Source organism: Nannobrachium achirus, assembly GCF_963921795.1.
Source record: "Nannobrachium achirus genome assembly, chromosome: 8".
In the NCBI taxonomy this organism is placed as follows: Eukaryota; Metazoa; Chordata; class Actinopteri; order Myctophiformes; family Myctophidae; genus Nannobrachium; species Nannobrachium achirus.
Window position 1 is genome coordinate 43,314,722 of NC_137817.1, and position 12,709 is coordinate 43,327,430.

At 41.2% G+C, this 12,709-nt stretch overlaps 1 protein-coding gene across 1 annotated transcript in view; it reads left to right on the forward strand.

The window, feature by feature from the left end:
• The first annotated feature begins 773 nt into the window (after window positions 1-773).
• LOC308290373 (alpha-2-macroglobulin-like) overlaps window positions 774-12,709 on the forward strand; it is a 33,208-nt gene continuing 21,272 nt past the window's right edge. The window contains exons 1-8 of the mRNA XM_080732173.1: window positions 774-904; window positions 1,135-1,315; window positions 1,507-1,657; window positions 1,899-1,951; window positions 3,052-3,069; window positions 3,829-3,994; window positions 12,017-12,101; window positions 12,343-12,484. Coding sequence (XP_080588299.1) covers window positions 819-904; window positions 1,135-1,315; window positions 1,507-1,657; window positions 1,899-1,951; window positions 3,052-3,069; window positions 3,829-3,994; window positions 12,017-12,101; window positions 12,343-12,484 — 882 coding nt within the window. The 5' untranslated portion in view covers window positions 774-818. The remainder of the gene's footprint in view (window positions 905-1,134; window positions 1,316-1,506; window positions 1,658-1,898; window positions 1,952-3,051; window positions 3,070-3,828; window positions 3,995-12,016; window positions 12,102-12,342; window positions 12,485-12,709) is intronic.

A 12,709-nucleotide genomic window follows, 5' to 3' on the forward strand; every position in this document is an offset into this window, starting at 1 on the left:
CATTATTCAATCTGTAATAAATCATTTTGTACTGGCGTATTCAGGTAGAGTTTTGGTTTATTTAGCAACCTAAAAGTCCATTTGGTTACATGTATATTAAACAAAAGTTATGATTGCTTTATCCTTGTGAACACAATTTGGTTAACAGAGTTTTAATCAGCTATGGATGTTTTGAGGACATTATCAGGACACACTGAAGTTTACTTTACACTAGACAACGGTTCGTTTGCCCTGTGGGTCATATTTGAAGCTGTTTGTGTGGTCAGTTCAAACATACAAGAGTAAAGGGCAATGTTGCAGTCAACCAACCAGTCAGTGGCGTCAGTTCAGCAAAAGCTAAGGTATGGCAACATGACTGGTGTCTTGCACGCGCGCCCTCGTGCTAGTGCATGACACCAGTCATGTTGCCTATAATGGGCTATGCAATATACTAAAGTAAACAGTGATTTATCCATCATGTAAATCTTTAACTGATTGCTGTAAGAATTTCATCGTAGTATTAGCGGGAACTCATGACATACTGTACAAACTTGTAGCCTACAAAGCCCTAATCTACCCTCAAAGCACAGACTGAAACCAATACCTGGAACACAGCTGCTTCCTGCTGTGGGGAAGAGTAGGCGGTTTGCACCTTGTCCCTCCCTATTCCCATTGTGTGTGTGTGTGTGTGTGTGTGTGTGTGTGTGTGTGTGTGTGTGTGTGTGTGTGCGTGCGTGCGTGCGTGCGTGCGTGCGTGTGTGCGTGCATGTGTGGGAGGGAACTTATACGTAGCAGTATCTATTTAATAGAGATGATCACTGTTCTGTCCCCCCTCAGTCATGGCTCTCTCTAGGGTTAAGATGTGGACATGGATTCTATCTGCCTGTTTAACATGGATTTGTGTCAGTCAAGCAGCAGCAAGACCGTAAGTCTAGCTCCACAGCTCACATTTTAAAACTTTAAAACAATAACAGCATGTTAAATGTAAAGGTGTGCAGTATCACTGGATTTGAATTCCGGCTGGGTTGGATATTTTCTTTTTAGGAACAGTATTAGGCTATGTATTAGCCTAGAATACATTTAGTTATACACAATTTAGGCATTTACTGTAACAGATAATCAGTGATGGATCCATGTTTATTTCTGCAACTATAGGCAATACATGGTGGCAATTCCTGCAGTAATGGAGGCTGGCTCTGGGGCCAGGTTCTGTGTGGATTTTAAAAAGCCCAATGAGACTTCCACCATGACCATTTTGCTGGTCTCTCAAGAAATGAACAGAACAATCTTCCAGAAGACCTCTGACACACCATTCCTCCAATGCGAATTATTCCAGGTCACTTTAGTTCTGTTCAAAAGAATACCAATTCAACATCAGAAATACATAATAGTGCATCACTTCTGCAATTGGTTACATTTCACTAGTTCAATATTGGTGCATTTTGCAATATGAGCAAAGAGATGACTTCTCAAAGAGATTTGAGGTGGCAATCTTTATGTCAATGGTAACTTCTGTTTCCATCCCAGGCTCCAGCAGTAGAGAATGAAATGAGTCTTGAGGTGGTGGTGCAAGGTCAAACATTCCAATATAGAGAAGTCAGGAAAATCATGTTCAAATCCTACAAACCCATGACATTCATCCAAACAGATAAACCAATCTACCTCCCTGGACAAACAGGTAACACTGTCTTTGATAGTATGATTGGCATCTTTAATATAACATGGATGAAAGGAGGCTTAACATTTCATTCAACAACAGTCTCAGATTTCACAGAAATTATATAATGGAAGGGTTACATAAACCATCTTGTAAATTTGAAAGGAACGACATCAGTCAGTTCCATTAATCAATGCTGTTCATTCATATCACTTTCTGTGTCATAGATGATCTTTAAGTAATCTAATGGCATTTGTTGCAGTGAAATTCAGAGTTGTTACCATGGACACCAAGTTCGCACCTATTGATGAGTTGGTGAGTGGTAGTTAACTAAAATCACATCCACAGTATGGGCATCACTATGCACTTGTCATACATTCAATATGTGTTAGATACATATGTTAGAGATTTCCTGAATCTGTTGTTAGATATGCTTTTTTATTCGTTTGTGTTCATTTTTGGAGAAATATAGCCCATCATTTTATTATGGGACAACATAAAGAAGCCAGTTCCCCAGGAACAGGATTACCCACAAAGTAATGGCAGATGAACCTTGCCTGGCTCCAGCCCATTAGACCCGTCCACTATCTGAGCGGACTGGTTCTCTTGATCTGGTGTTGTCATATGACGCTAAAGTTTCTCTGGTTTAGGCAGAACCAAGCCAATGAGAGTCGGAGCCTCGGAGGAGGGGCTGGGTCTAACTTTTGAAAATCAACAGAAACAGCGGAGGGAGGGGGAGCTCAGCCAAAGCTCTTAATAGCTCCCTTTGAACTTCAAAGGGGGTTTTGCACACCTCGTTAGCATCAAAGACAACAACCTGTTTGATGCCTTTCATAGAGGGGAGGGGGAGGGGGGAATGTTTTTGTGTACACACAAGTCAAACACTCCCACCAGATCTCTTGTGATTGGGAATTTCTCCCCTTTGAAATCTCTTGTCAATGGGACAATGTCAGACTCAAGCTCAGCGCAGAGTCAGTGAAATCAGGCCAAGATGATCCAAACCTGCAGCAGTATGCTCTTTGACATGACTCTTATGTTTAACCTGGCTTGAGTCTGACAAACAGCTCAATGTGGAGCCTCCCTGTTGAAGGTCTTACGTGCATAAAATAAATAAACCCATACAAAATACACCAATATACAAATAGACTGCCTAATACATCTAAATCTTTTAGGATTTTGTAGCTGATAAAAAAGGTAAATGTAACTTTTAGTTTAAAATAGTCTTTAACACCCCAAAGTGATATGACCATGAATCTTAATTACAATATATTATGAACAAAGAGCGAGACTGTGAATATGGAACAGGTGAAGATGTCCATGGAGTGCTTTGTTTGTATCATAGAGAGATTGAATCAGATCATGGTTTCCTGTTTAACAGATATCCTTTCTTCTTCTTCTTCTTCTTCTTCTTGCAGTACAATATTGAAATTGAGGTAAGACTCACTGTATTCAATATCCACACACAAAACATTTGAATTTAAGTTGTTTTTGATGTCCACACAGTGAATGAATGGTGAATGTTGTGTTAAATCAGTGGGAATAGTTTATTACTTGTGTCAGCAGAGCGCTAAGTACTAGTGTCTGTTTCCGGCCGACAGTACAAAGGCAGGGCATTTAGCCAATGAGGGAGCTGCGTTCTCGGTGACGTCACCACCAACAAGTGCGACCTGATATAAATAACAAATTGCAAGTTGGCACCTTGACAGAGTGCTCGACTTGCCCACCCACATACATACAGACAACACTCATCACCGATCACTCTTGGCACACAAGTAGGCCATATATGGTCTATATATGGTCACGAGTGCACAAAGCGTAAGTTGGCACCTCGACAGAGTGCAGTCTAGTTCCACAGTATATTCACTTACTTCCTAGCGATGCAGAGTGTAATGCGTAACTACAGTATGCATACATTTTTATTCAAGAATTCACTTTAGACAAACAGTATAGCCAACAACTAAATATAAGCCATCTGTTTAGTCATCTGTGAGGACCTAAACATCTGTGAGGACCTACATGGATCATGTATTGTTCTGATGAACGTTATTACAATAATCTAAACTTTTCCATTCCCTATGAAAACACATTCATCTTGGGTTCTGAACCCTCTCCTCTCCTCTCCTCTCCTCTCCTCTCCTCTCCTCTCCTCTCCTCTCCTCTCCTCTTTTTCCTTAAAATTGATGTTTGAACAGGATACTAAACACAACCGGATTGGACAGTGGGTGAACCAAACATCTAATGGAAAGATTCTGCAGCTTTCTTACTCATTGAACCCTGAGGCACGTGAAGGAACCTACAAAGTTATTGTTCATGTTGATAACAGGGAAATATATCATTACTTCAAGGTGGAGAAATATGGTAAGTGACACTTTTTGTGATAAATATTTATTTATTTTATGACCAAACTGTACACCAAAATTACAATGAGCCTATTATCTGTCTATCTGTCTGTCTGTCTGTCTGTCTGTCTGTCTGTCTGTCTGTCTGTCTGTCTGTATACAGTATGTGTGTTGCTAATCTCACAAACTGTGCTAATTGTGTAAAATTCATTAGGCCAGGACACTCAATGTCAAAAGTTTCAATATCGGCTTTAATGGTCTTGAACCGTATGTCCTACTATAAACAACGTCCAATTCTGCCTAACCAGATTTTCTGCCGTTTTAATTTGTCTCCAAACATACATTTTGCTAATACCTGCACATAATTTGTCCAGAATTCACACAAATCTGTACACATTACCTCAGGTGACAAGCATGTATCTTCCCGATTTCTCACATTCCATTTCGATCCCATCAGAGATACTGTACATCAAACATTGAGAAATGCTTTGATCAAATGCTATAAATGTCACTGTTTTATGTAGGCTATTCTTCACCGTACATGTTCCGAGCCTTCTTCCTCAGAATATCAGCGTATTGCGACCGCCAGGTCGCAGTTACTATGAAAACCTGAAGTTCATGGCCATCCGTCCGTCCGTCACGCTAGTAGCGCCCACAGCCAGCTAGTCCGCTCCTCTCCAACAGATGGCGCCAGAGTGCCACTGGAGGAGAGGCACGGTCCAGTCACTACAGTGGGCAGCTAAGATGGCGGCACCCACAGGCACAATAAGAACAACGTCTATCAACCGCTGTCGACTTGACGGTCGCTCGTCGCCCTTACGGCATGTTACTTGTTTTTATCAGATGTTGACTGCCCTGCACCTTTCACTTTAGACAGCGGATGTTCGTGCTTTTTTGCTTGCACTGTTTGTGGCAGAAACATGATTTTTGTGCTCCCACCAAAATAGGTAGTGATGTCATGAGTCATGTGACTGTCAAACATTAATAACGTTATCTTGGAAATGACCCGACCTCCTGTGATTAACATGAGATTTCAAATGGCTTATGTTTGAACATAATGCAGTGTATATTTGACTGTGAATATAAGTATATAATATATGGACGTACTTTGATTGATTGAAGAATTTATTAGAAGTTTGCAATAGAAAAAAGTACAGTTTCATGACAGTACAAATCACTGGTACAAGGTCTACTAAAAGGAGATCCTAGAAAGCCGAGGCTTATTTCCACAGGAACCACACTTTAAGTATCTCATATAACATTGAAAGACAGACGGATAGAACATAGTACTTTATCTAGGATAATATCAGTTTCAAAAGCATAACATCAGATACAAAGGAAAGAAAAAGAAAGAGAAATAAATAAAAAAAGGGGGGGGGGCATGGGGGCTTAGTCTATTTACAAGTCACGGGTAGCAGCTGTCTGAAGGTGACTTTTCATACCAATTTTGAAGGAGGCTAGGGATTTGCTCTCCTTTAGGGCTTGAGGAAGGGCGTTCCACATGTTGATGGTGTAGCAGGAGAACGAGTTAGAGCCTTGTTCCCACATAGCAGAGGGGTCTGGGCCAAACGTGGCTGCAATCCGGCATGTCTGGCCTACCTCTGGCTTCGGCAAGTGGTATGTGAACCAGATGTGGGCCAGGTCTGGCAATGACGGCACTGTTTATGTTATGGCACGCCACATGTGGGCCGATTGTGGATTGGTTTATTTGGCCCAGATTCGCCATATAGTTAACTGGCCCATATGTGTTTTGGTTCATTTGGCCCAGATTAGCCATATAGTTAACTGGCCCATGTGTGTTTTGGTTCATTTGGCCCAGATTAGCCATATAGTTAACTGGCCCATGTGTGTTTTGGTTCATTTGGCCCAGATTATTCATATAGTTAACTGGCCCATGTGTGTTTTGGTTTATTTGGCCCAGATTAGCCATATAGTTAACTGGCCCATGTGTGTTTTGGGTTTATTTGGCCCAGATTAGCTTTATATTAACTGGCCCATATATGTTTTTGGTTAATTTGGCCCATATTAGCCTTATGTTTAACTGGTCCACATATGCTTTGGGTTTATTTGGCCCATATTATCCATATATTAACTGACCCACATATATTTTGGTTAATCAAAAGACAAGTTGACTTGCAAAAAGTCATTAATGCCCTATATTATTAGTTTTTCCTGTCATTCTCAGTGTACGGCCTTGCTTTTTCCTCATGTGCTTTAAATTATGCTAATAATATGTATGTGTCATAATTCCTAGTTTGGGTAGTTTTAGTTAATCATGTTTTGGTAGGGGGGCCTAATCAACCCTAAATACAGGCCTGTCTACACACCATTACATCACTATATCACCACAAGATTGTAGATTGGCTATTTTGGAAGCTATTAAATGGTCTGTTCTGGCCTGGGTCAAGTATGTTTGATACTATTTGTACTTTTACAAGGCGGCAGTGGCTTAGGGGTAGAGAAACCGGCATTAGAACTCAGAGGATTCCCGGAGAGTTCAAACTCAGGCTCCCCCAGAGTTAGTGTTGAAGAGTCATTGAGACTCTGAACCCCTGTTACTCCTGGTGAGCAGATTGGTGCCTTGCATGGTTTTCCATGGCTCCCTTTGTCCTGTTTATTCAGGTAAATCATGTTTTTGAACATGAAAACTGTTCTCTTTCAGCTCTGTGTAGTGTAAAAGCACTGCTTGTTTTGTGATTGTACTAGTTTTGACCAGAAATGTTGTGATTTTGTTTAAGACTAGTGTGTGAAGTGAATCTGGATGTAAACAGCAGATTCATGGCAGCCATTACTGCTGCTCACAACGTGGTTGTTTTTGTTTCACCTACAGTATTTTGTGCTCCCTGCAGTGTGTAAAAGCTCATTTTATAGTGTTTAAAAGCTCCTGTAGCCTTTGCAGTTGGAAATGTTTATTTTCGTTTTTAGTAATTTAGTTCTCTCCATATTAATGCCTTGATGCCTAGCAATATCTTTGCACTATATGCATTGTAGTCATGCCAATACAGTATTTACGTTTTGGTTCCATATTTCATGATTAATGCCATTTGATGGTCATGTATAAATAAGTTCATGTTGGTATATGATTAAAAAGTTAAAAATAATACACTCTAAAAACATTACTGGTAAAAAGCCACAGATTAAATACAGTTCATGAACACTGATAAAACAAACAACATATGGGAATATGATGAATATGAAGAAATGTTTATTGTGATTTTGATGACTGTGAAAGAAATGAGAAGAATGGGTTTACTGTAATTTTGTGAACATGTGAGAATTGTGAATACAGTGATTGACTGATGCTCTTTAAAAAAAAAAAAAACAAGGAAGGAGAAACGAACTATTGCTCAACATAAGTAATATTGAAACTGTCTCTGTCTCCCTTTGTCCTGTTTATTCAGGTGAACGCTGCAGAGCAGTTTTACAAATCTTATCTGTATCTAGCCACACCCCTGGGGCGTGTAACACACACACACACACACACACACACACACACACACACACACACACACACACACACACACACACACACACACACACACACACACACACACACACACACACACACACACACACACACACACACACACACAGAGAGAGAGAGAGTAGACCAATGAGGTGTTAGAATGTCATTACCATGTGAATACAGGCAGCCCCTACTGTCCTGTCTAACCAATCACTGTGCTTCCCACCATTTTTTGAATTCTAAACTGGTATTCAAGTAACTGTTTCATTTGGAGCAGGGAGTTAGAGTAGACACATCTACTATTGTGGCTCTTGCTATTTACTTTACCACACGGATGGAACTTAAATTCAATATGGTAAGTGGCCTCTTTATCTACTCTATATTCTAAAATCTTCTCAAACTAGCCTAGGAGCAATTTTAACTTTTGGTTTGTTGTTTCTGTGAACTTAACTGAGGACATTATACTGTACATGTTTGTTACCTATAATCTAGAGCCTATTGTATTTTCTGATATCACATATTAACTAATTATTTCAAACCATGGATTTAGGCAGGCCAAGACTGTTATATATTCCATGTTTTAGATCAGGGGTCTTCAACAGGGGGTCCGGGACCCCTATAGGGTCAGAGTTACTCCAAGTCTTTGTGTGATAGAATTTTTTTTCTCATTTGTTTTATATAAACCATCTGAACCCTAGCATCCATATTCCAAGAACTTTAGCCAAATAGCAGATCTACAAGCTCACAACGCCTCGTGCTGCAAGGCATTGTGAGCTTGTAGATCGGCTATTTTCGGCAAAGAGGTTTGTTTTGTGTAGAGGGGAAAAAGAGCAGACTAAGTACAAATAATGTGTGCTCATTGCTCAACATAAGTAATATGTGTGATTTTGTTGGGATATTGAGCTTGGCTAACTAGTGGAAGGGACAGATTTGATTAAGATACCACTGTTTGCAGTTAAATGTTTATTCTACATCTCAACATTCAAAACAAGTTTGCCAACAGTAGTTGAAACCTGAGTGCTGTAACTTAAAGCTCAGAGAACAAAGACCACCACATTTTCTAAGAAAATGGGCTTGTATTTGTTAATGAGAGGGGGAGGTGGAGACAGTGTAAGTGTGTTTAAAGATAGAATGCCTACTTTACATTTATATCTTGTGGCTTTTCTTTTCTTTGACTTTTACCATAAATTCAGGAATTGCCATGTTGGAGATATCGCTTCACTGGATACCAGACAACCTTTTTGGACATCAGGGTTCATTGAGTACGAGGACCTGCACCTTTATGATGTTGTATAGGTAAATTTGAATTGCTCAGTGTAACTTTTCCAATCTTTCTTACTTTAAATGTTGTAATATAGTAAAACATTTAATGGATAACAGTAGAAGGCCAAACACAGCATATATGTATAGCTATGGACACAGGACACAATAAATCTTGAAAATATTTTAACTGATGTATGTCACTCAGGTTTCATAATGCTATCATCATAACAGTTTGCTTCTTGTCATTTATTTCAGGGCGACTAAAGAACAATGCTGCCCCACATGGATGCAGAAAGACGTGGAGTTAGAGGTCAGACAGCTTCCTCAACTGGATGATCTGGAGAAGCGCTAGCACTGTGGTCGCTGGAAGTGGCGTCTCAAGTCCCAGCGCCCCTTTGCCACACAGGCCCAGGAACTGTTCCCTACAACACCAGCCGGCACCACCATCTTCCTGGGCGAAGGCAAGATGGACAGACCAGTGGAAGGCAGCAGAACCATCCAGGATCCCACTGATCTTCCTGGCCAGCACCTCCCCTGTAAGGAGTGGACAACCTCAATTGACGTTTCAGTGCAGCAATGCACAGGTGGGTCTCAAAGACAGTGCCCAATGCGAATGTGAGGATCCATCTCAGACTGTGGAGCATGTGATGACCAGCTGCCCTATATATCGGCCACCGAATGGTGATCTTTGCTTAATTGACCTATAGAAATGACACACTGGATTGGCTTGCTACAACAGAGCTGAATGTCTAAGCACATACAACAGAATGCACCATCCCAGTAGACAAACTGACTCTTTCTCTGGTGGCCGTCTGCGTCTATCAAACCCTCTTTTGTGCTTTTTGTTTATTTTATTTTTTTGCTGTTTGTATTTATTGGGGTGCCTTTTCCCCCTCTTTGGTTGGTAATTGGTTTGTTTTTTGTAATTTGCTGTGTGTTTTTTATAATGTGCTGTTTTAAAATTTGCTGTGTTAATTTATTTATTTTTGCAATTTATGTTTTTAATGGAGTGCCGCTATACTATACTCCCAGCACTGGTATTGCGTAGCCCATCAACTCTGTTCTATTTTTATCGAAATGTCACTGCAAATATATTCAGTTTTATTGATCATGTAAGTGAGATTTGTAAATAAACCTTTTGTACTTTTGCTAAATAACTGTTTCTGCCTTTTATTAATTACTACCTTAACAAAAGTGTGTGGAGTTATGATGTGTATTCAGGTGGTTCATCAATGGTATTAGATTATCCAAACTATTTCGGAGGTGCAATGGTGTGGCTGGATATGGCATAATTAAGGTATAAAGCCCATATCTGGCTTGCCAGAGCTGGCCCAGAACTGGGTCAGAACAGTGTCCACAGCTCTGGCAAGTCATACTGGGGCCATTTCTGGGCCGTCATTCCTTGTGGTATGTGAGCCGACTGTAAGTAGATTATGTGGGCCATAACTGGTCCAGACCAGTTTTGCCGGAACTGGGCCACTGCTGGGCCGGGCCTGGGTCAAATGGTGCGTCCACAACTGACCCGGAGCCGGCCAGCTCCGGCAAGCCATGATGGGGCCATCTCTGGGCCGTCATTCCTTGCGGTATGTGAACCGACTTTAAGTAGATTATGTGGGCCATAACTGGCCCAGAACATTTCTTCTGGAACTGGGCCACCTCTGAGCCAGAACTGGGGCAGATCTATTTTTCCGGAACTGGGCCACTTCTGGGCCGGGCCTGGGTCAGAATGGTGCGTCCACAGCTGGCCCGGAGCCGGCCCATGAGTTGGCCAGCTCCGGCAAGCCATGATGGGGCCATCTCTGGGCCGTCATTCCTTGCGGTATGTGGGCCAACTGTAAGTGGTTTATGTGGGCCATAACTGGCCCAGACCTATTTTGCTATGTGGGTTTAGTGTTAAATCTACGTTGATGATGATTAGTGGAGCTGCCTCTGGTGTTGTGATCGTGAACATCCTTGACCTTTAAGAAGTAGTTTGTCAGGTACATGGGAATCTTGGAGGTGTAGTGTATCTTGTACACCAGGCCCATTGCAAGATGCTGTACTCTGTCAGCTACTTTGAGCCATTCCACGCTTTCGTGGTGATGATCGGTAAGGTGGGTCAGAGGAGGGAGACCAAGCACAACCCTAATTAGTTTGTTTTGGGCTGTTTGGAGCTTTAACTTTAAGGCAGCTGGGGCGTCGCGATACCAGACAAGGACTCCGTAATCAATGAGGGGCCCAATAAGAGCACCTCCTAGTGTCTTTCGGGATTTAATATTGATCAGCGGGGCAACCCTTTGCAAGAAGCGAATTCGTTGGTTGACTTTATTGATTACCTTGGTGGTCATTTTTTCACTGGATAGGTTAGCCTCCAGGATGCAACCCAGGTAGCAGATGTAGTTTTTTCTTTCTATCACAGTGTCACCTACTTTAATTGTGAAGTTCTCAACTAGGCTAAGTTTCTGACTAGATCCAAAGAGGATACATTCAGTTTTGCCTAGGTGAATTGAGAGTCTGTTGTCATTGAGCCAGGTGCAGATCTTGTTAAGTTCACAGTTAAGGGCCTTTTCAACCTGCGATATGTCTCTGCCTGAGACTAGGAGAGCCGAGTCATCCGCGAACAGAAACAGATTGCAGTCACAAGCAGATGACATGTCGTTTACGTATATTAAGAACAACAGTGGTCCTAGTATACTCCCTTGAGGTACTCCACAGTTTACTGGGAGGGGGGGGGGGGACAGGGTTCCGTTGACTTCCACCATCTGTTCCCTCCCCACCAAGTAAGAATGCATCCATCTACTGTATAGGGTGGAAGTGATTTACACTAGAAAAAGTGCTCCTCGGAGCTCAGGTCTCCACCAGGTCAAGTAGGTTATTGTGTGCCAGCAATATTTGGAATTCGCCAATGAGGATGAAACATGAAAAATCGGACAGAACCATCTTGATCACATGACTATAGACATAATCTGTACCGATTTGTGTGATGTTGGGACAACATTTGTCCAAACAGGAGTAATATACAAATCCTGGTGGCGCTATAGGGCAATGTTAAAAGGGTGGCATTTGTCTCTCATATGTGTGGAAAGTTGTATCGCTATCGCTGTGTTCGCTGCGGGTCCAGGGACCCGCAGGGACCCTTGAAAAATATTCAAAAAATATTAGATATTTTTTTCTTTATATTTCAACAAACAAATCTTGTGTGGGGGCCAAATAAATGTTAATTTGGGGGTCCTTGACGTCAAAAGGTTTGAGAACTGGCAGACCTATAGTTTTTCTTGTTGTGGGTCATACCTTTTGTGTCATAACTACACAATAACTGTGAATTGTTCCCAGTTTTGCCAAAATTTGATGTGAAAGTAGAAGTACATGAAGAAATAAGCGTCGAACAAGAGGAATTCACAGCTGAAGTTTGTGCAACGTAAGTACAGTATGACGTACAGTAGCAACTTCTCTCAGAGTAAATAGTCAGTATATGTTTTTGTCTTGAGACTTGAGAGTTTTACATACAACATTGAGAAATGGGCAAATATATATTTTAGAGAAGAGATACAGTAGGCCTATGGGTTGTAGATTATATGTGTTTTGTATGGGTAAAAGGATACAATAAATGGAGGACAAGGACTTTTTCATGAGGGAATGTTTACTCCTTACTTTATCAGGTACTCCTATGGACAGCCTGTGCCTGGTAAAGCAGAAGTGGAGCTCTGCCGACCAGTAGAGCGACATTTTCACAGATTTACCCCAGAACATCCAGAGGGTGTCCCTGAAGTTATTGCACCCTGTCATAAAGAGAATAAACAGGTGACATGACATGACACGCTAACGCACCACCACTATTTCACCTCCTTTGTGCAGTAAAAAAAAAGAAGAAAAAATAAATAAAAGATACACATTGATTTACAGTATGCGCGTGCATATTTGTCAAACACACACACAGATTAAAGGACAACTTTAGTTTTTTACAACAAGGGCTCATATTTTAGATTGTAATTAAAGAATATAAAAGATGAGTGTTAAATTGATTTC